At 41.1% G+C, this 20958-nt stretch overlaps 2 protein-coding genes across 3 annotated transcripts in view; one reads left to right on the forward strand and one right to left on the reverse strand.

The window, feature by feature from the left end:
- LOC121518383 (mediator of RNA polymerase II transcription subunit 13-like) overlaps positions 1 to 13776 on the reverse strand; it is a 29453-nt gene extending 15677 nt beyond the window's left edge. The window contains exons 1-12 of the mRNA XM_041800660.1: positions 12945 to 13776; positions 12003 to 12237; positions 10145 to 10313; positions 4669 to 4814; positions 4355 to 4552; positions 3436 to 3630; positions 3192 to 3348; positions 2990 to 3097; positions 2200 to 2910; positions 1899 to 2115; positions 317 to 347; positions 83 to 204 (exon numbers count right to left, since the gene is read on the reverse strand). Of these exons, the coding sequence (XP_041656594.1) occupies positions 83 to 204; positions 317 to 347; positions 1899 to 2115; positions 2200 to 2910; positions 2990 to 3097; positions 3192 to 3348; positions 3436 to 3630; positions 4355 to 4552; positions 4669 to 4814; positions 10145 to 10313; positions 12003 to 12237; positions 12945 to 13010 (2355 nt within the window). The 5' untranslated portion in view covers positions 13011 to 13776. The remainder of the gene's footprint in view (positions 1 to 82; positions 205 to 316; positions 348 to 1898; positions 2116 to 2199; positions 2911 to 2989; positions 3098 to 3191; positions 3349 to 3435; positions 3631 to 4354; positions 4553 to 4668; positions 4815 to 10144; positions 10314 to 12002; positions 12238 to 12944) is intronic.
- A 102-nt stretch (positions 13777 to 13878) lies between these two features.
- On the forward strand, positions 13879 to 19245 carry c18h3orf33 (c18h3orf33 homolog (H. sapiens)). Of its 2 annotated transcripts, none has more exons than XM_041800672.1 (6): positions 13879 to 13946; positions 14389 to 14613; positions 17199 to 17258; positions 17545 to 17704; positions 18443 to 18603; positions 18712 to 19245. In XM_041800672.1, the coding sequence occupies exons 1-6, from the start codon at positions 13896 to 13898 to the stop codon at positions 18967 to 18969; spliced, it is 915 nt and encodes a 304-aa protein (XP_041656606.1). In that variant the 5' UTR covers positions 13879 to 13895; the 3' UTR covers positions 18970 to 19245. The 2 variants fall into 2 exon arrangements, with proteins under 2 accessions (XP_041656606.1, XP_041656615.1); XM_041800681.1 differs by having other exon boundaries at positions 18715 to 19245.
- Positions 19246 to 20958: the final 1713 nt, after the last annotated feature.

Below are 20958 nucleotides of genomic sequence, written 5' to 3' on the forward strand. Positions count from 1 at the left end.
CAGGGGAGACAAAAACTTTACATTAAATCCGTCTTCATTTCAACAGACTTTACTGGCCTACACCAACAGCTGGTGAACTTACTGTCAGCTCATCTTCATCTGAATTGAAGATTTTATCCAGGTCGCTGTAGGACACGGCTAAGTCGTTCTCATGAATGAGGCTGGTTGACGCTGAAGGTTTATTACCTGAAGGACCCTGACCATCTGCAGCACAAACATGATTGAGAGTAGAGCATAGATTAGACAACAAGGCCAAAATATTTGATTCAATGTGTGCAGAATATAGGAGGTAAACTTTAGGAGAAATTACTCTTACCATCTCCTGAACTCCCAGATCCTTCATCGCCCTGTGTCAAAAAAGAAAACAATCACAGGATTTTGGTCATTATAGAAACACAGATATATTTATTTTACCCATACTACAAAACTGATGGATGATGGCATAATTTAGGTGTAAGACAGTGGTTATCAAACTTTTTCTCAAAATGAATGAGGCATAGAGCTTATTTTTGGAGTGTTCTTTTTGTTTACAAGTTGACTTTGTGGGACACATTTAAATGACTACACTGATCTGACTGTAAAAATCTAATTTAATTTGCCAATATATCACTGAGTTGAATATGATGAAATTTTGTCTGCTTTTGTAAAACTACATCTGCTCATGGCATCTGGTGTGGCATTTTCACATTAGTCGTGGTTACTTTGTACCGCTCCCTCCTCCCCTCTACCCAACCGGTCCACATCAGTTACATCGTTCTATGCCCAGCATGCTTGCATATGCACACAAAAGCACAGTAGGTGACTGTTTGCTTGTATGGTTTGCAGATCTGCCAAGAAGAAGAAAGAAGAAGCACAGCAATCACTCACGTAGACGTCTGAAAATGCTCCATGCAAACAATGGATTGCATCCTGCAAGTGGCTATAGATGTTTTTTTTTAAACAGCAATGCCCACTTCCACTTTCCAGAGGGTATTTAATCTCAGTGAATCAGATAAAAAGAATCAGATAAAAATCACAGAGGGCTATGGGATCCTCCACCAGGAAATGTAGAAAATCTAACACTGAATTCTGGATAACATTCATGCAACAGTTAGAGGAGGATGATGTTTAAAATCGTACCAGCTTGGCTAGAAAACAGAAGTTGGAGAAGGACATGTCTTCGGCAAAGTGCCTTCTAAAATTTAAGACCTCTCACTGGTAAAAATGAGACTTTTTAAGGCCTTAAATTTCACATATGTAATGTACGACTAAGACTTTTCAAGGATCTGCAGTAACCCTGTTTGGCATTCCTGCTGATAACACACATACTTTGACAAACATTACTGGCACTGAAGCCATAAATCAATTGTGTTGATGTTAGTTTCTGTTTGTCTCCATCCATTTCTCTTTCTGTAAGCCCAACAGTCTCAGCAGCACGCTGTTCAACGTGAGTCTGGTGCTAATCGATGTCTGCCCGTTAAGGAGGTTTTTCCTCATCACTGTTATTTTGCCAAATGCTGCTGGGTGCATGTGGTGGATTCATTTGAGTTTCTGTAAATGACATAGCAAGGAGATGGTCTAGTGCTGCCCCTTTCTGGTTGCATTTGCTATAAATTAGCACAATATTCAAACAAAGATTTGACACCAAACTTTGAGTGGATGTCAAAGTTTTCCTTAATATTTGGAGGATCATTTATGTGATTTTTCCTGAATGCCTTTGAAAAGAAAATATTTCTTAGAGAGGTATTGCATGCGTTTTTCATAACACTGAAAACTTTTAAAAGCGGAGGTTCCTGTCAGATATGACAATGACAATATCCACTTCCTTTGACAATATTTCACAGGAATTGGATTCAAAGGAGAAATCCTGTGTTACAACAAGATTTTAGGTCAGATACAAGCCATTATCTGGTACCCACCTTGTGTTTTTTGTTGTTCTCTTTTTCAGCTCCAGGTTTGTCTTTTTTATCAGTAAAGGTGAACTCGTCATCTCCCTCAACGAATGCATAAGGGTCTGGCTCCTCACTCTGTTCTCCGTCACCCATGGCAGACATTAGATGGCTGTTTCTCCGCTGAGTGTAAGTGTTCACCAGCTCCTCAGACACTTTCAGCTTATGTGTGGAGGCAGACATTGACCTGGAAAGGAAAGACATGAGTTGAATAAATGTTAACTGTTCATAAAAACCAGGCAGATGAGATTATAAGTAAATTAATACTCACTCAGTGACAGACACTACAGTCTCTGCCCCTACAGCTCCACCAGAGTCGTCTCGCATTTTATCTACAGGTAGCTGCGGCGTCTGGAAGTTGGATGCCTTCTTTCTTGGCAGGTTGAAATACTTCCAGGGGTTGTGGGTGGAGTCTTCATTAGGGTTGATGGCTGAGCCAACAAAGACGGTAGGTTCTAAAGTTTCATTGTAGTTTGGAGGGAAAGGCAGAGGCATGTTCTCTGGTTGAGGCTCCTCAGACGAGCCCTTCTGTGGCAGCAGACAGGGCTCCACCGACGGCGGGTAGAACGGTTGGTGGATGGGCGTAGACGAGCTCTTCATGCCACCTGGAGTCACATCGCCCTCTACTTGATCGCAGGGGTGCGGGCTGAGAGGAGGCGGGGGCGGGGAACCTACGAGGTCTGCAGGGGGGCCGTGTGTGTGCAGTGTGGGTGCTTTGGAGGGCACTGTGTCGACATGGTGCAGGCTGGGATATGAGCCTTCCTCCTGTGGTCGCAGACAAAGCCTCTGTGTCTGCGGCTCCATGGACTGCTCCTCGCTCACAGAGTTGCGGTGGTGAAAAGGCGTCTGTGGCCTCTTCTGCTGCTTCTCTGCCTTCTCAAGCTTCTCGCCCAGCTTGTGTTTGGGGGTCATTTGGGGTGGTTGGCCTGATGAAGGCGTGTGTCCTGAGGTGCTGCTGGATCGCTGTTTCTGATTCTTATGTCTAAAGGGAGAAAAAATTGCTTACAGGATGCTCTTTACAAATAAATACCAAAAATCTACACGCAACCCGTTGAACATACCTTGAGCAGTTACAGTGCGCCCTATGAGCTGGCTCCACAAAATCCCAAAGTCCAGTTTTGTCAGGCTCTTCCTCACAGGTGCCATTGGTCAATGTAGTAAACTTCCTTCTGTTAACATAAGGAGAGAACAGTTTCTGAGTCAGAACAGAGCCATTTATCTAGCATTGCACGCTAACTGTAGAAGACATGAGAAAGAACATACTTGTGCCCTGTGCGGTTAATGTTGTACTCCTGCCACACAGACTCAACCATCTGGCCGGCAAGCCTGCGAGGGATTTTACCCCCATGAAGAGTGTTGTTAGAGCTGAAGCCATCGGATGCAGAGGACAACTTGAGCCACCTCTGAGCAGGCTGATAATCTAGTAGAGAGGAAAAGCCAAAAAGTAAGTACACTGACTCTCAATGAAATAAGACTGTTAGATCTCACGTGCAGCTCAGAGTCTTACCAGTCTGAGCCTCCTCTGGTGATGTTGGAGGAGTCAGAGTGACTGAGGACATGGCAGGATCCCTGTGAACAGCCTGACCCTGCTGGGCACCGCACAGGCTCCCTGAGGGGTTGGCTGTACCTTGGGGGACAACAGCAGGGAGGTCGGACAGGGGGAGGAGCACCAGGCAGGAGGGGTAAACCATCCTTACACCCGCTGCAACAAAACAAGCATGGTTAAAATAGCAGTTAAAAAGCAGAGAAGCACAGCTCATCCTAACCTTTAGGGAACTTTTATGCACAAAAAGACAGTTCGCTTGGAGCCCTTTAATTAAGTTTGAAATACGACATTATTCAAAACATATTATTACCGTTTGGTTCGGTCTGAAATATCTTTTACTCTTAAGCCTGATTTATGCTTCTGCGTCGCATCGACAGCGTTGACCATTCGAAGTTCTGCGTCGAGGGAACATGTCGCTCTGCAATTCACCGCCATGCCGCTAGGCGGGTGTGGCTGTGTGTGTGGTTCAGAGAGGTCACATCCGAATCCTTGTTTATCTTTTGGTCATGGCAACCGAGGTGGAGCGGTTGTGTTTGGAGTTGGAGCTCATTAATATCGACGAACAAATTCTTTTGTTGCAAATGTTGAAGCGCAAGCAACGAGTCGAGGCTGAGAACGGGTGAAGAAATTATGTTTTGAGCGGACCAATCACAGCCCTTGCACCGTGCCACGTAGTTAGGATTATTTGGAGGTGCGCATCAGGCTATGGCGTAGGGGTCCACATCGACGCAGAGGGCTACGCGTAGCTACGCGTAGCTACGCCATCGACGCGACGCAGGAGCATAAATCAGACTTGAGTGGTGGAAGATACTAGATATTTGTTTTTTAACAAGCTTCCAGAAAATCATTTAAGGTTTTTAGAAGCAGTATGATGCCTTACCGACGAGAACCTCCACAGCCGCGAGGGAGTCGTCCTCCCAGTCTGTATCCTCCATCTTGTCCTCCTGGACCTCCTTGGGATTGGGGCTGATGGGATAAAACTGCCTCCACTCTTCTATGAGCTTCTGAGTGGGGTGATCTGACATCTTAAAAGCCTGACCAGTGAGGGTTCCATTTAGGCCGTACGGGCTCAGGATGACTGAAGAGCATAGAGGATTCACAGAAACATATTTAGCATAGCTCAACAAGCAATACCAGAGGAAAATGTATCAAAATTAAATCCAGGATATTGGTTCAAAGCTGGTGAATTCCTACCTTGCAGTGGGCTGGAGCTCTGCTGGGCGAGGCTCAGATGCTCCTCGCTTAGTCGCTGAAGAGGCTGATGTTGGGCGATCTCCACACTTGTGCACACGTTGCTGTCGCCATGTACAAAGAAGGTGAAAGCACAAGAGAGGTGCTCACTGCGGACAGAAGAATGAACAAAAACACTGTTATCATAAGCCCACCGACAGGCATTAAAAAGCTGCACATGTATAAAACTAAGTGGGTATTCAGGTTTTTTTGTGCACTCTTCATTACTTGTTGCAAAGGGCAATAGAGGCTTAAGAAGATGTGTGGTGGCAGAGGAAACTTATAAGGCTACAAACATTTATATGTTTTTTTGATACCATGTTTTGAAACACAATCACATTTATTTCAGGGTATACACAGAAAATCCGACATAAAATGTAACACTTTTTATTACTTTATTAAAACTGCCCTCATAATACTCTATGATAATACCCTAATACTTTTTAAAGCCTTAATTTCGCTAAATTGACTTATCAACTTTTAATACTACTATAAGACCCCACACACACCCTGTACTTTTTGGCTCATTTATGGATTTAATTTATGGATGCTGAAACTTTTTGAAAAATATGCTGCAATCAAGAGGTCAGTACATTGAATTCAAATAATTTATAATTAAATATATAATGTATGCACGACAGAGAGCGAGGGGGAGAGAGGGAGAGAGAGAGAGAGAGAGAGAGAGAGAGAGAGAGAGAGAGAGAGAAGGAGGGAAAGCACCAAAACAGGACTTTAATCGTGACGCCTGACTGTTTTCTGTAAAACTGTCGGGTCAGTCAGAGAAGTTTATGAATTTCCCTGAAGTCTGCAGACACAAACTGAGCGCTGTCTCACACCAGCGAATCATGCAGGCGAGATCAACTCGGAGCTCTGTGTAGGCTCACCGGTGCAGGCGTAGTGCCATATTTGCTATAAAGGCGTGACCAGTGGCTGCGTAAAAATGCGGGATGCATGCCTATAAGCATCACTTCATCAACTTCTCTTCCTTCGTGATTTTCAGGCCTCGTATCATGCATGTTACGTTATAGTAACAGTGAAAACAAGTGTATTGTGCCACACAAATAGTGTGAAACACAGCACACCATGCAACACACAGCACACAATGTCCAAGCTTACAGCACAGGCGTATATGAATACATGAGTGATTTAAGCGAAGCCTTGAGGCAGATAATTTGCCTCGAGGAATTTTTTGATTCGAATCGCCTGAATAATTTGAGGAATCCCTCAGCCCTACAGAGGACATTACAATATACTTGTTTCTGTAGTACTGATGACATTGTTTGCAGGGATGAACAACTTTGGAAAATTCTTACATGTGATTTTTGGGTTTTCCTATGACAAAAAGTAAATTCCAGTATTTGATTGAAGATTTCTCTTTTGTTGTTGTTTTTTTGTGGTATTTTGATAACAAAGCCAAGTACCCAAGAAAGCAAGGAGTTTCCTCAAGAAATAATACAATTTCCATCTTGTCTTGGAGTAAAATAAGACGCATGCATGTAGGTCCCTCTGTGATACAGTGTTTTTTTGTCCCGTCTCTTCGTTTATTAATGTTTTGTGCATTTCAGGGTTAAAACTGCATCTTTCAGCGAATAAATTTTAATGGTTGGAAATTTTTACAAATGTGGGTTGCAGCTCCTGTTAAGGAGGTGATGGCTCTTGTTGCCTGACCGCTTAAGAACCACTGCTGTGAAGTATAAGGAATGAGGATGAACAAAGAAAAAGACTTAATCTGAAGTAGATCTTTTGGTCCTGACTAAAACTCAACAAATGTATCATGCATACAGCCAATATATCGGTTGCAAATAGTGGAAGAAATCTTTAGAGCTGGCGAAACAGATAATTAACTTTGTAAGCTAGTTGCTGATACTAGTATCAGACCAATTTTATTTCACATTCCTTATTTATCATTTTTACTGTTTAAGTTTTAAATTATTGTACTGTGAAAATCCTTTTGCTTCCACAGATGATGAGCAGACAAATGAAGACCACTAATATCTCCAATCTGATGCTGCTCATAATACACACTCTGTTCCTCCACAGTTACATTCTCCATCATACCTCCTCCCAACACAAAGTCAAAAATACCCAGGAGAGATTATTACAGTCCTGAAATGTTAAAACAATATCCTGATTTATTCCCTAACTACTTCTGGAAGACCAGGCGGCTAAATGAACTAAAATAGTACTTGTTGACATGGTTGCTGTAAAACCACAGTGCACACTCAGCATTTTCCAAAGACTGCCCTGTTTACCAGCCAGAGAGGGCAGGCGACAGCTAGGCTGCCAGACGCTTCTGTTAGAGGTGTTGCACCGCTGCCTCTGACACACACTTGTAGACATCTTCATTGAAAAAAGTAAAACACAAGTAAGCAAGAAACAACCTCCTTTTCTATGCAACAACTCTGTTATAAAAGCTGCTTTAAATCTGTGAAGGCATCAACCGAGCTGCCAGAAGGAGCTGAGCCAGAGGGGGGCTGTGCATCAAACACAAGTCAGCCAAAACGCAAAGGCTCAAATTAGCTTGTTAGGGAACTCCAGGATACACCGACCCACTTCATTCAGGAGTGAGCTAAATGTATGTCACCGCCGTTTTGAGCAGAGGAAAAGATATACAGCTGTGCAGGAGTCTGCGCTAAACAGTACGGCTATTTATGTGCTGCTGGTTCACCTCAAGTTTGTATTTTTACAAACAGCAACAACAACATGACGAATTTTAAGTCAATAAGATGTTGAAGTCTGTGATATTATGTTTCTGTCTAAACATGCTGAGTGACTTTTATTTCACGATTTCCATGTGTGAAACTAGTTTAAATATGTGCAACGCTGATGATGCAATTACCAAATTGTAATAATCCTGTAATACTCCATCACATTATTACATCTGACTCAATTCCAGGAATCAGATCATCTTCTCTGGTAGCTGCAGGATGACTCAGAGCAACATGGATCTGGTTGTCAATGCAGTATTACTGGGAATTTTAGCAGAATTACCAAGTAAAAAAAACCTTTAAGGGGTCAAATCAGTTTTTCTTCTTGCTTATTTCTTATGATGGATATGAAGTCTGATTCCTGGGAAAGCATGAACCTACCTCAACACAGCACAATTTCTTCAGCAAATTATCAAATGGGAATTTTAAAAATAAGAGTGCAGGAAATATTATTGGAAAGCAAAAAGTCTAATTAAAAACAAGGGAATTTCCTAATATAGCAGCAACTATATACACAACAGTTGCATGTTACAGACACGAGTATCTTTGTTTCTTCAACTGTTATAGCCGTACACTGACAAACACCACATATAAACACTGATCAGTGACCAGTGTTCAGCCTCTCAGCAAAGACTGATGCATCATACCTTGCTTTGCTGCTGTATCAATCAAAAACATTGTTTGGTATTAAAACATCCATACTAAAAGCTGGAACTTAAAATTTAATCACTAACTGCATCTTTCAGCTTTTCAAAACATGATTCAAATTTAAAACTTTTTAAGATCTTGACAAAAATGCTTAAGAACCCAAAAACATGGTTAACATTTTGGAGGGGGTTGCAATCAGTGGACCACGAATACACACAAATGCACACTCACTAAGATTAAGTTTTTCTAACCACAGGAGAACGACTGCGTGTTTTCCACTAGGGAATGGTGCATCCTTTCTCTTCATTTGATTTGAATGGCTGGTGCTTGCTCATGTTGACAAATTCTGTGGGACCCACAGTACCTCAGCCCTTTCTGGGTCTGCCCCCATGGTCCATAACAAGAATGTTTTTTAGCATATATTCCATCTTGTGTCGTCGTTTCCTGCTGGCACCAAACAACTCCAAACCACCCTTCTTCCACACATTTCTCATTAAAACTGCATTTTTCTGTACAGCATCAAACCAGGACCGACATCAGTGGAACAGAGCAATGGAGTCAGGCAAAACTAGGGATGTAACCGTGTTTGTATTTGTCAGGGTTCAGTTTATGTAGTCCCACAACTAATACGTCTGAACTCTTTCTTAAGTCTCTGGTCTGTACGGAGAAAAAGGGGCATCCACAAATGCAGAAATTACCGGCCAACATAGGTGGCAGTAACACTTGTAACTGTAAGCTAACAGCTTTTAAACAACCAACAAAGAAGAGGAAGGCAGAGGAAAACAAAACACCCAAGGAAGAAAGCCTAACTAAGGGTGCAGTAGTAGAGGAGCAGCAAGACCTGCCAGCTTTTTCTTCCTTCAAACAACTTCTCAGCAGTGTTTTAAAAAAGCGTCTGGGTCTAAAAGCAGAGGGGGTCGAGGACTTTAGCAACAAAAATACATTTTAAAGGCTATACACAGATGTGCAGAAGTAGAGAGCAGTGGATCAAAGTTTGTATTTAGGCGCTCTGCATAGACTCAATTACATAATCCCAGCCTGTGTTTACATGAGCTAATCTGCAATCCCTAATTGATGAACATGAGTCATGATTTGACAAGAAATGCACTCTTTAGCCAGTGTTCTGTACCTCTACATATAGCCTTTAATATACTGTTTACTAACAGCTATGTGACTGCGTCAAGGCACACCTAAATCATAAATGATACCTTAAAAATTCTGAAAAACACATTTTATTTTCATCATTGTGTTGTAGTAATTTTATCATTCTAGAGACAAGTAGACTATTCAATTCTGTGTTGCTTTTTATTTTGCATCTTTTTTGTAAATGTTTATTCTCTTTATTACACCACAGGTTGTACCAGATATCACAGGTAGGTCTCACACTAGAAGCATCAAACTGTAAGCTACATCACTGTCAGCTTACACTAATGAATGAAAACCTTGAATTACACCTACTAATTCAGGACTTATTGCTACTTTTTTTTTACTGATGAACCAAACCCATACTAAACCGTGACCCAGAAACCAAGGTATGAACCGAACCGTGACCCCTGTCAACCATTACACCTCTAATATACAGACATAAAACTTGGAGTCTCTTTGAAACAATGTGAAAAACTTTTCCCATGTGCCTTAAGTAGACATTGCTTATTTAATGTGTACAATAAATTAAATGCAAATTTAAGACTTCCCTCATTTCACTTTTTCAGGAAAAACTGAAAAGCTATTATTATTTATGCCCAAAATTTAGCCAACTAAACCTTGTTTATGACTTCTGAATAAGTTTTCCTGACCTCTGACCTTTTTAAACTCGCCCTTACTGAGAGGATTGTATTGCCAAGTGTTTTAAGTGATTCATTCACAACAGCTGACAAAGGAATGACAGGTCTAATGTGAGTGAAAGAGTATATCTGTTTAAAGAGAACCAGATCAACATTTAGCAGCTGACAGCAAGCTCGTGTAGCTGTAGCTATACAACAGATAATGGTTAAACAAAACCCAGTCCGCTTGTTTGAGCCAGAACTTAACGTTTTATGCAGTTTCACTCGCGTATTTCGTAGCCTATCAGAAGCAAGACGTACCTTTTATTTATGGTCTTCTCTTCCTTCTGGTATGGCTTAACAAACCACTTGCCGATGCGAACGAAGCCACGGTTCATGAGACAGCGCTCCAGAAGGTTGTGGATGGCCTTAAACAGGAGCGTTCGACACTCGTAGGACAGGCCACTCTCCCACTCACCATCCTCCTCACCTGGAACAAGGAAGACATATGAAGTCAGTGGTTGCCAAGCCCTTTCCTGATATAGATGCTTACATTTTGTATGTTATATTCAAACAGAAAGGGCCTAGGTACACCTATTCATCCAAGAGATGGTGGTATAAATTTTCCAGAAAATTTTGGTTGGCCAACATACATCTGTGCAAATATAATCTTGATAATCTCAAAGCAGGCAAAGCCAACATTCCCATGTTTGGAACCAAAGCATTAAACCATGAACTTGTGGCTGAATAAGAATGCTGCCTCAAGTTTATTACCTCCGCCAAGGAGGTTATGTGATTGGCAGGGTGTTCGTTTGTTTGTTAGTTTGTTTGTTAGTTTGTTTGTTAGCAACATAACTCAAAAAGTTGGGGACAGATTTTGATGAAATTTTCAGGAAATGTCACAAATGGCATAGGGAAGGACTGGTTAGATTTTGGGAGTGATCCGGATCACCGTCTGGATTCAATTTTTTTAAAGGATTCTGTACTATTGGCAGATAGGGCTAATGGCAGAGGCCTGGGTTCTCTGAGTGCTTCTCTAGTTATAATATGTGTCATTGATTTTTATGCAATACGTGCATGCAAAATAACACTAAAGGAACCCTGCCCTGGTTTTAAACTAAATGACAAGTGTATGAGAACATTTCCCATACAGTCAGAGATCATTTCTGAATTAGTTTTGCAGGTGAAATCCAATCTTTGGATTCTTTAAAATGCTGCATGATTCAACCATGTTGTTTTTTTTTACATTTACTTTTCTTTATTTACGTTTTCTTTTATGTTTTAATTGTCGATAGGAAAGGGGATTTAGATGGAAACTGTGGAGAGAGAGCAGGGAGTGACAAGTGGTAAATAAGCCACAGGCTGGATTTGATCACAGACTGTCTGCTTCAAGGATAACAGCCTCTGAATATGGCACATAGACAAACACTAGGCAACCAGCACCCCTCAGTCTTTTTAATTATAACCAAGAATATGTACGTTTCCAACCCCGAGCTACATTTTGCATCTTTCTTTGGACTTTGGCTCACATTTGTGAAAATGTTGCCAGATTGTGTTGCCCCAGGAGACTCACATGACCCTCCCAAACATATGAGATAGAAGTGCAGCAGCTTTCTAGAGGTATTTGGTTGTAGTTGTGAAGACATAAAAAGTAGAAAAATCAAGACATCAGGTAAATGGGATGTTAACTGCTTGCTTTTTTCTTTCAATCTAATACCACTGTGGCTGAGAGCCAACAAATTCCAAAAGGCTTTACAGTCTTTAAAAGACATGTTAGCCACAATTTGCTTTGGCTATCACATCATATTATCATCAGACTTTGGATCATTAAAGCTGCATTACAGCATTTTGCCACAGTTCACAGTTACTGGCATTGTGATCAAACACTAAAACAAGTTGAAACTTGAACAGTCTCCACAAATGAGCCAGTTCTCCCTGCAACTTTCTGTCAGCTCAGCAGCACAAGAACAAATCTGTTCAAAACATCAACATATTAGTATTTCCTTCAATCACGAGACAGTTTGAATTTAAAAGTGCAGAACTTATTGTGTAGCATGTATGATTCAGGGATCATGTAATAGTAGTGTCACATTTGTTATCATTTGACCATTTAGACCTTTGAAGATTCACAAATTATCACTGAACCTTCAGAGAACCTGAACATGTTGTTTCCACTTACTTGAAAGCTCATTGTGGATTAGCTCGGCAAAACTGGGGTCATCTCCCCACCAGAAGAGCCAGAGCTCTCTGCGACCCGGGGCGTGGTGCCTTCTCCACACACTCAGCACGTCTGCCGCCAGGCATCGGCTGAAACTACACAGGATAGGGTCCTCCTCGGTCACAGGGAAAAGGATGGGCGAAGAGGTGGGTCCTTGCCACACGAATCGCCGCCATTTTATTCCGGTCAAATCAGCCTAAAATCAGAAAAAAAAAAGGTGAGCATTAACACAGAGTTGAACAAATCATCTTTTTTTGACTGCATAACTAGACGTGTGGTTCTTCCTCTGCACACAAACACAGAGTAATGTGAAGCTGAAGGCTGCATGATCTGTCATACAGAAAATCACTTTAAATGAAAAAGTTAGTTTTGCTGACGTGAAGATTGTGCAACACTAAACATGTGACACCAAAAGCATGACTGAAAATACAACTGTCATTAAGAAATTTACTCAGCAGATAGAGTGATGCACCACAGCTAGTTTCTCTGAAATTATAATAGTTATTAAAATATTAATTCCAACTATGTGACAACTTCAAATATAACTAAATAAGGCAGCCTCACTTTTACGTGAGAAAATCATGATGTTTTTGTAAGTTGCCTGTAATCCTCCTGACCCGTTACCATCTTGTTACACATAGAAGCTGCTCTGATATCTGTGTAACTAAGGCAGTGTAATGACGCGATCCTGACTTATTTATGTGCAACTGTTTAATACAATAGCCCTGCAGTGTGTGATGTCCCTGTTATGAAAGTTAGCTTGATCACGATTTGCAAGTTGCAGGCCCGATGCCTTCACGCCAGTCTGCAACTGACGTTACAAAGCTTGTTGCCTGATTAGCCAAAATGGCTTTCTGGCCTCTCAGTATCACAGCTAACGCTAGCTAGCGCAGAGAGTCTTACCAGGCAGAAGAGGTTGGAGTGGCAATCCTCCAAACTGGCCCCGTTTGGTACAAAGCACGAACTCATCCTTTCACTGCGTGGTCGTAACGTTAAAGTCCATTGTCTCAATCACCATCGGGGGCAAGAGATGATCTTCTTAACTCACTGGCGAGGCGATGTTTAGTTGTAATTATCCCGTTAAAGCGCTGATCAACTTGCTAGCTGGAGCTAGCCACCGCTAGTCAAACAGACAACTTCTAACCGGCGCTAGCCACCACTAGCCTGATAGCTAAGCTAACGTTAGACAGGCAGTCAGATAGCGTCAACTGTAAGCTTCTAGCGATTCGATTCATCAATCCTATTTGAAATGTATTGTCTGATCTGGTTAGCCGCAAGCTTGCTGCTACATAATCTGAACATTAAATAGTCTACGTTAACATGACATGGAGACCACAAAGACTAACCAAACAAAAGAAAAGTTATATACGCAGTGAAAAATACGTGCTCGAAAACTAAAAAACTTCACCCCAAAAGCTTAGTCCCTGGTGAGCTAATGCTAATACAAGCTAGCTGATCTGAAACAATTTCAAAGCAAAGGAACTCTCCCCTCCCCCTGATCTCTCCTAGCCTGCTAGCACAAAAGCTAACATACCAGAGCTCCAGCGCTAGCTTGCTAGCTAAATAAAACAATTAGCTATACCGCCCTCCTTTTCACTAAAACCCTCACAGACCTCCGTCATACTAAAACTACTCTTAAAACGGACAAAAGGCGAAATTAAACGAGACTACTCATCGGCTACTTTTCTCTGGCTGATCCATGGGTCCTGCAGATTTCCATTATTTCAGTTCATGGATTGAATTCTTTAATGGCGGCCAGGAGGACAACTCTGCCTCTCAACTCCTATTGGCCAATTTGCGGTAATGGGGGCGTCATCTGTCTTCAAGTAGCTCCATGACTTCACAGTTTACAAGATGAGGGCTCCAATGCATCTGTCATACAGTCAGTGGTCACTCTTCACTGAGGTCTGTTACTAAACATGTTTCACTGTGCAACATCTGCTACAATTCACTGCTACATTTTTTTTTTCAAAAATGGAAGAAACTTCATTGACAGTTATGGATTTTATTAAAACACTATTCACTAATAGACCTGAAAATATAAATTCAAAGGAATTTTTCTGTTGCGCATTTTGTTTTTTGACTTAAACTGCACAAATGAAGTTATCTAGGTCAAACTGTGCAGACAATAGTGACCCCAGCGGTGTTTACTTGTCTGCTAGTTCGACCCCATGATCTTAGCCGCAAAGTGCATGAACAACTTATTGTTTTCTAGCGGCAAAATGGCTCATAATTTTGAATTTCAGGGCCCACCGTGCACCTAATAGCAATGTTCGGAGGGGTTTTATAACACACATAAACTTAATGCATTCAAGCACCTATCAACGCCATCCTGTCATGTCTACAGCCAACCACAGGGCGGAGACTCCTCACTAGCCTACGTCCCTCCCAAACAGGCGGAGCGTCAGCTGCGTCGGGAGAAAATGTCAACAACATGCCGGAGTCTTCCACAGAAACAGAAACTGAAGAGGGAGCGAGAAACAGGCTGCAAATACAAGAAGGAAGCAAGGCGTCTGCTAACGTCGTGTCTTTAATATCTCACTTCGCAGATGAAAATTTGACACTTGTGCGGGTAGGAGACTCCTTTGTGTAAAAACACGGTGATGCATGGGGGAACATGGTCACTGTAGCTACTGCCAGAGTGGAGGAGAGACACCTGCATATTCATTTAAAATTTTAGCTAACAGGAAGGGAAGCATAGTGTATGACCTATACTTCCTTTTTTGTAATACTCGTAATATGAACATTAGGGACTTGTCAAATGTAGGCATTTAACTTACGAAAATTATTTTCCCACGATATTTAACATATGTTGTCCATATGTTAGCCCTCTTAAAGTTTTCCTCCTTTAACCCTGTGCTGTTACAAGTGAGGGACAAACTGTTTTCTTAACTATAATCATATACTCTGGCTTAACATCTACATGGCTTTAACTAGTAGCAATGTCAAAGAACAAAGGAGTCTCAGTACTTCAGATAACCAAGATGAAATGATTAAACAAAAACTGGGCTTTTCACTAAAACTTTCCTGACAACAAATTTCTCAGAAATTATGTCATACATTCCCAGTAGGGCTGACACATACCAAAATTTTTAATTCAATATGATTCCAATAAAAGAGAAGATCAAACACATTTTGATACCATTGGGACAAAAGTTTTAGCCATGCAGTATTGGGGGCTTGAAGTTTGCTACAACTGCAAACTGCCATACACTGTCTAATATTTAGGAAACATTTTGGCACACTATGCTGTTGCTTTCACACTTAAATGTTTGAGATCATCAGAGAAATTTTCATGAGACAAAGATCATTTGAGTAAATACAGAATGCAGTTTTTAAGGGATGGGGAAAAGGCCAATCGAATCTACTCAGCCCTATAGGAAAAGTAATTGCCAACCTCATTGTACCACCCTTGGTGGCAACAACCGCAAGCTAGCATTTGCAATAACTGGCAATGAGTCTTGCACATCAATGTGGAGGAATTTTGCCCCACTATTCTCTGTAGAATTGTATTAATACTGCCACGCTGGAGGGTTTTCAGGCATAAGGTCATGCTAAAGCATCTTAACCTGATCTCAGTCTGGACATTGTCTAGGCCACTCCAAAACCTTTTTTAAAGCCATTCAGAGGTGGACTTGCTCTTGTGTTGGGGATAGTTGTCCTGCTGTATTACCCAAGTGGGCTTGAGCTTGAGATCACAAACTGATGACCAGACATTCTCCTTCAAGGTCTCCTGATGATTCATGGTTCCATCAATTATGACAAGTGGTCCAGATCCTGAAGTAGCAAAGCAGCCCTAGACCATCACACTACCACCACTGTGTTTGACTGTTGGTATGATGTTCGTTAAATGTTTTATGCCAGATATAACGGGGCACACACCTTCAAAAAAGTTTGGTCTTGTCAGTCCACAGAATATTTTACCAAAAGTCATGGAGATCATCAAGCTGTTTCTTGGCAAATGTGAAACCAGCCTTTGTGTTCTTTTAAGTCAGCAGTGGTTTTGGCTTGGGACTCTCACATGGATGACATTTTTGCCCAGTCTCTTTCTCGTTGTTGAGTCATGAACTCTGACAGCTGAGTCAAGTGAGCCCTGCAGGTCTTTGGGGTTTTTTGTGACCTCCTGAATAAGTCGTCGATGCACTCTTGAAGTAATTTTGGTTGGCCTGCCACTCCTGGGAAGGTTCACCACTGTTACAAGTTTTCTCCATTTGCAGATAATGGCTGTCATTGTGGTTTGCTGGAGTCCTAGAGCCTTAGAAATGGCTTTGTAACCCTTTCCAGACTGATAGAGTCTGGCTTTGTTTCTCATCTGCTCTTGAATTTCTTTAGATGGCTGTATGATGCGTTTCCTCTTGTTATCGTTAATTCACTTTTTCAGAGCAGTCCTATTTAAGATATTTCTTTATCCAACAGGTCTGGTAGTAATAAGGACAGGTGTGGGAAGTGGAATTGAAATCAGAATATCAAAAGAAATGTGGTTCATCGTAGTTCATTTATGATTTAACAATAGAAACTTTTCACCTAGGGCCAGGTAGGTTTGGATACTTTTTCCCTTAATAAATAGACTTATAATTTAAAAATTGCATTTTGTATTTACTTGGGTTGTCCTTGTCGAAATTTACAATTTGTTTGATGATTAAAACAAGTAAGTGTGAAAAGTATGTAAAGAAAACTAGAAATCTAGAAGGGGCAAATACTGTATCACAGCAGTGCATCTGTATGACAGTGGATGGGATATATGATGACAGACATGGAATCTGGCCAATCCATCTGCTTTGCGAGGTTGATAAAGTATTGATGCATCAAAAATACTGACAACCTCAATCTGCAGTTAGGAGTTTTGATACCTTGGTGTTGTGTTGTAAACTTTTGCAAAGTCTTCCAGCACCATATTTAACCCCAGCAAGTAGAGACAGATGGCTTTCAAAGAATGAATGTGGCTCTGCTCAAGGTTTTCTGCTTCTTAAAAAGATGCTTTACCTTGTCACTCATTCCAACTTTCTTTCTCCGGTAGATGATTGTTTGGTGTCTGTAAATGTTATACAAGGAAAACTGTCTGAACAGGCTATTTTATGCCAGAGATTTGTAAATATAATGTGTTTTGCTATGCGGATGACTGATAATTTACTGATTGCTTTTTTGTCACCTGTACAGAATATAAGCACTGGGCTGGCTGTTGCAGGTGTCATTGTAATAGCAAGGAGTATCAAACTGGTAAGAGCATGATTCACACTGATGCAAAGTAACAGTTTCTGGCAAAAGCTAAAAAGATTTGAATTTCTATGTATTTTATATGACCAAGTCCAGAGATAATAATAGCGTACCCTGTTAGTTTCAAGTCTGTTTCACACATGTCTTAGCAGAGTGAAGAATGTATTGAATCCTGCAGCCTTTAAGCTTGTGTTTATTCCAAATCTGAATTTCTATTTTCTTATTTGAACAGCAGAATTTTTAAGTACAAAGCATGAATGTCCAACTCATTTGTTTCATTCTTCCTCAGGTCACCAAGTTCCAAGCAGCATCCGAGATCCCAGCTCGTTTTATTGAGAGGAATGTCAGCCTCCGTGGGAAAGTTCATTCAGTCACTGAGAAAGGACTCGAAGTGGAACATGTCCCAATTTATCTCCCTGTCCTCTCTCCATTACTTTCAAAACACAAAGGTACAGGAAATAATTTGAGTCACTTAAAGAGGGCCTCCACACTTAAATTTTAACTAGTTTTGCCTAAAAACAAATGAGAGGATGACCTTTCCAGTTTCAAGTAACTTAAATTTCATCAGCCTCTTGACTCGTCTGTTTTTATCTTGTTACACTTCAAATTTTATTTTCATTTTGTGCAGTCAGACCCTGCTGCATTTGGTAATTTCTTTCATGACTGAGAGTGACAGTTAAGCTTGTTAGCTTTGTTATTAAATCACTGTCTGCACTAAAATCAAGCATCTTATTCCTGTACAGAGTGCTTCTTCAGCACCTCTAGTATGAAGGTCTCTCATGATTGAACAGATTTTTTTGTTGTGTAGCTTTCACTGATGTATTAGTCCTGCTTGACCACCAACATATGAAACCTAGTTATTTTTGCACAATTTAAGACATGAATAACAAACATGGATCACTTTTATCATCAAGAAGAGGCAGAGAAGTCGGCACACAAAACAAAACATAAATGGCATAAATACAATAATTTACCAAAGAAAATACATAAAGATAAAGACAATCGAACCAAAAGCTATAAATCTCTACTAATAATAATATTAACTAATAATTAATCAGTGTTTGATACAGTTTGGATATTGTTGCTCATGCCCTACAATTGAAGATGAAATTCCAAAGCTCAACCTCAAACTCTGATGCAACACAGACTAAAAATAGTCTAAAGATGCACTTTTTCATCTTCTTTAGGTATGCACACGTCTCCAATGCTGGTGCATCTTGCAGGAGTGGAGCTGACCCCAGAGGGCAGGGCATGGCTGCAGAACAACCTGACTCCTTCACAAACAGTCTGGTTAAAACTTATCAGCAGAAAGAACGAGACGCTACACTGTTTGGTGTCTCAAAGCAAGGTGAGAGTCTAATAACAGACTAAATTCTGTGAGCCTGTACTTGAATTCATATTGATTGGACTTTGTACTGCTTTGACTCAGTTCCCTGTCTTTCCCCACTCTCTCCAGAAGGGGTCGATGTGGAGCTACTGTATGAATGAAGAGGTCCTCAGGCTGGGCCTGGCTCGCACTGCGCCTGTTGTGGGAGTCTTGCCGGACTCTCGCCTCTACTGGCGTCTCCACAAACGGCTGCACAGAGCAGAGGTCAGAGCTGAGAAGAAGGGGCGGGGGCTGTGGAAGCAGGACAGCCTATGGGAGAGGGTCTCCAAAGCCATCGGGGACAGTGCTGTCTTCAGAATGATCAGGAGGATCTTTAAGAGGACTTAATAGAATGATTGACAAAGACAATGACAGTTCACAGTGGATTATAACTGCAAACAGAGAAGTTTAAAAGTTTTCAAACAGTGCCATCACTTACCTGCCTTTGCTGACGGATGTGGTACTGCATGCTGCAAAAACATGTACATTATCCCTATAATATAATAACAAGAGCTTAAATTTTATGAACATTCCTCTTTACACTTGTTGCACATGTTTACAGCTGTGTTTTCTTTGTTTCCATGTCTAGAAGTTTAAAATAATTAAAACCTCTTTAAACCCTGACTCTAATCCTTTGGCTTTCACTTCCCTCCTCTCTTGATGTCTGTGTGTTTGGGACACCCCACTGAACACAAGACGGGGGCGGGGTATGTTAATGGTGTTCCAAATGAAGAGGGGGGTCCACTTGCCCCTCTCTGGGATCCCTGTTGCTATAGAAACACCAAATGTGAAATCCAAAGCGAAGCAAAGGCTAACCCTATATTGGCTGCCCCCAAACCCCATGGGAGCCTTACATGTTGTGTGTATGTGTGGGGGGCTTTAAGTACCAATAGAGAGGGTCCTTTCAGTAGTAATGTGACCATGTCATTAGAGTATCTGAGCCCTTAAATGGAGCCTGTAAAGTGTCCCATGTTTCATATAGGGTATCTTTTAGTGTAAAAATGGCTTAAAATACACAATAAGAGCATAATGTATGGTTTTAATTAATTTTGGTAACTTAGCACCAATCTAACCCTTCTATGGAATAAGTCCCCCAGCATATTTGAATCCAAGATTATGCTCATGTGATTGTTATTATTTATTGCAGTGCAAGTCCAATGCTAAAATTACCCCTTGCACTCCAATGTGTTTTAATTTTTTTTTCCACACAAAACAGAGGAGGAGGGGGAGTGTGTGCAAATGAGGCCGGACTCCGATGGGTGTCTTGTGGGGTGCAGGGTGAGGGGGTCTTGGCGCAGGGAGAGCCAGAACTGAAGCAGTCAATCCAGTGGGTGCAAGGAGATTAGTGCAAAGGGGGAGGAGGTCACAGGGGTAGAAGGGGATTTTGGGTGCGAGCACAAAGGCAGGAGAGGAGGAGTCACAGTGGAAGGAAAAGGGAGTGAAGGAAAGGGGAGGAGGAGAAGGGGGTTGATGAATCAGCTAGCCCTTCTTTTGTTGTGCAAATGTTACTAGTGACTGTTGCGGCAGAGGAGCCTCGTGATTGGTGGGATGGTTTAAATTGTAAGGTGCATTTCAGCCTCATGGTTGTTGCTGCCAGACTTTGAACTGTCACTGAGGGGAGGAGTGGGAGGGAAACCACGGCGGAGATGAGAGAACAAGGGGGAGGAAGAGGGAATTCTGTGAGGCTGGAGATCAGAGAAAATCAGTGATATTTGTTCAAGAGGTTATTTATGCCTAAATATGTCTCTATGTAGACCATAATGTCATATTTATATCATTATTAAATCCATCATGTATGATCAATTACCAACATTTGACTGGAGACTGAAGGGAATATGTGTTAAAGATGACACAAAGGCTTTTCATAGGATTGAAATTTGATGATTTTCAGATGGAAAAATGATATATTTGGTATTTTTTAAAGCTGAAATTTAATTGGAAAAGTGTGGGACCAAAGGCAATTTTTAATGAAGTTTATTGACATTAAACAAGGACACAAAATGAAATAAAAATTATGTGTTTTTTGATTAGAAACAATCTTTGATTAAAATGTTATTGTCTCTTTGATATGAAGATTAAAGATTAAAGCTAGCAGCTTGTTGTAACTTTGTTCATAGTTTAGTCATTTATCTTTCTTAACCAGTTTTTGTGCTTATCCCCTAGATTTGAATGGAAGGAATAAGTGAACTATGTCTTCAATAATATAATGATTGTACCAATATCAAATCCATTAAGTCTAATCAATTACCAACACTTGACTGGAGACTAAAGTTTATCCGTGTTGAAGGAAATTATTACAGTTTTCCAGATTTAAAGAGACTCTTCATATCATTGATA

The sequence above is a fragment of the Cheilinus undulatus genome, linkage group 2 (genome assembly GCF_018320785.1).
Source record: "Cheilinus undulatus linkage group 2, ASM1832078v1, whole genome shotgun sequence".
NCBI lineage: Eukaryota > Metazoa > Chordata > Actinopteri > Labriformes > Labridae > Cheilinus > Cheilinus undulatus.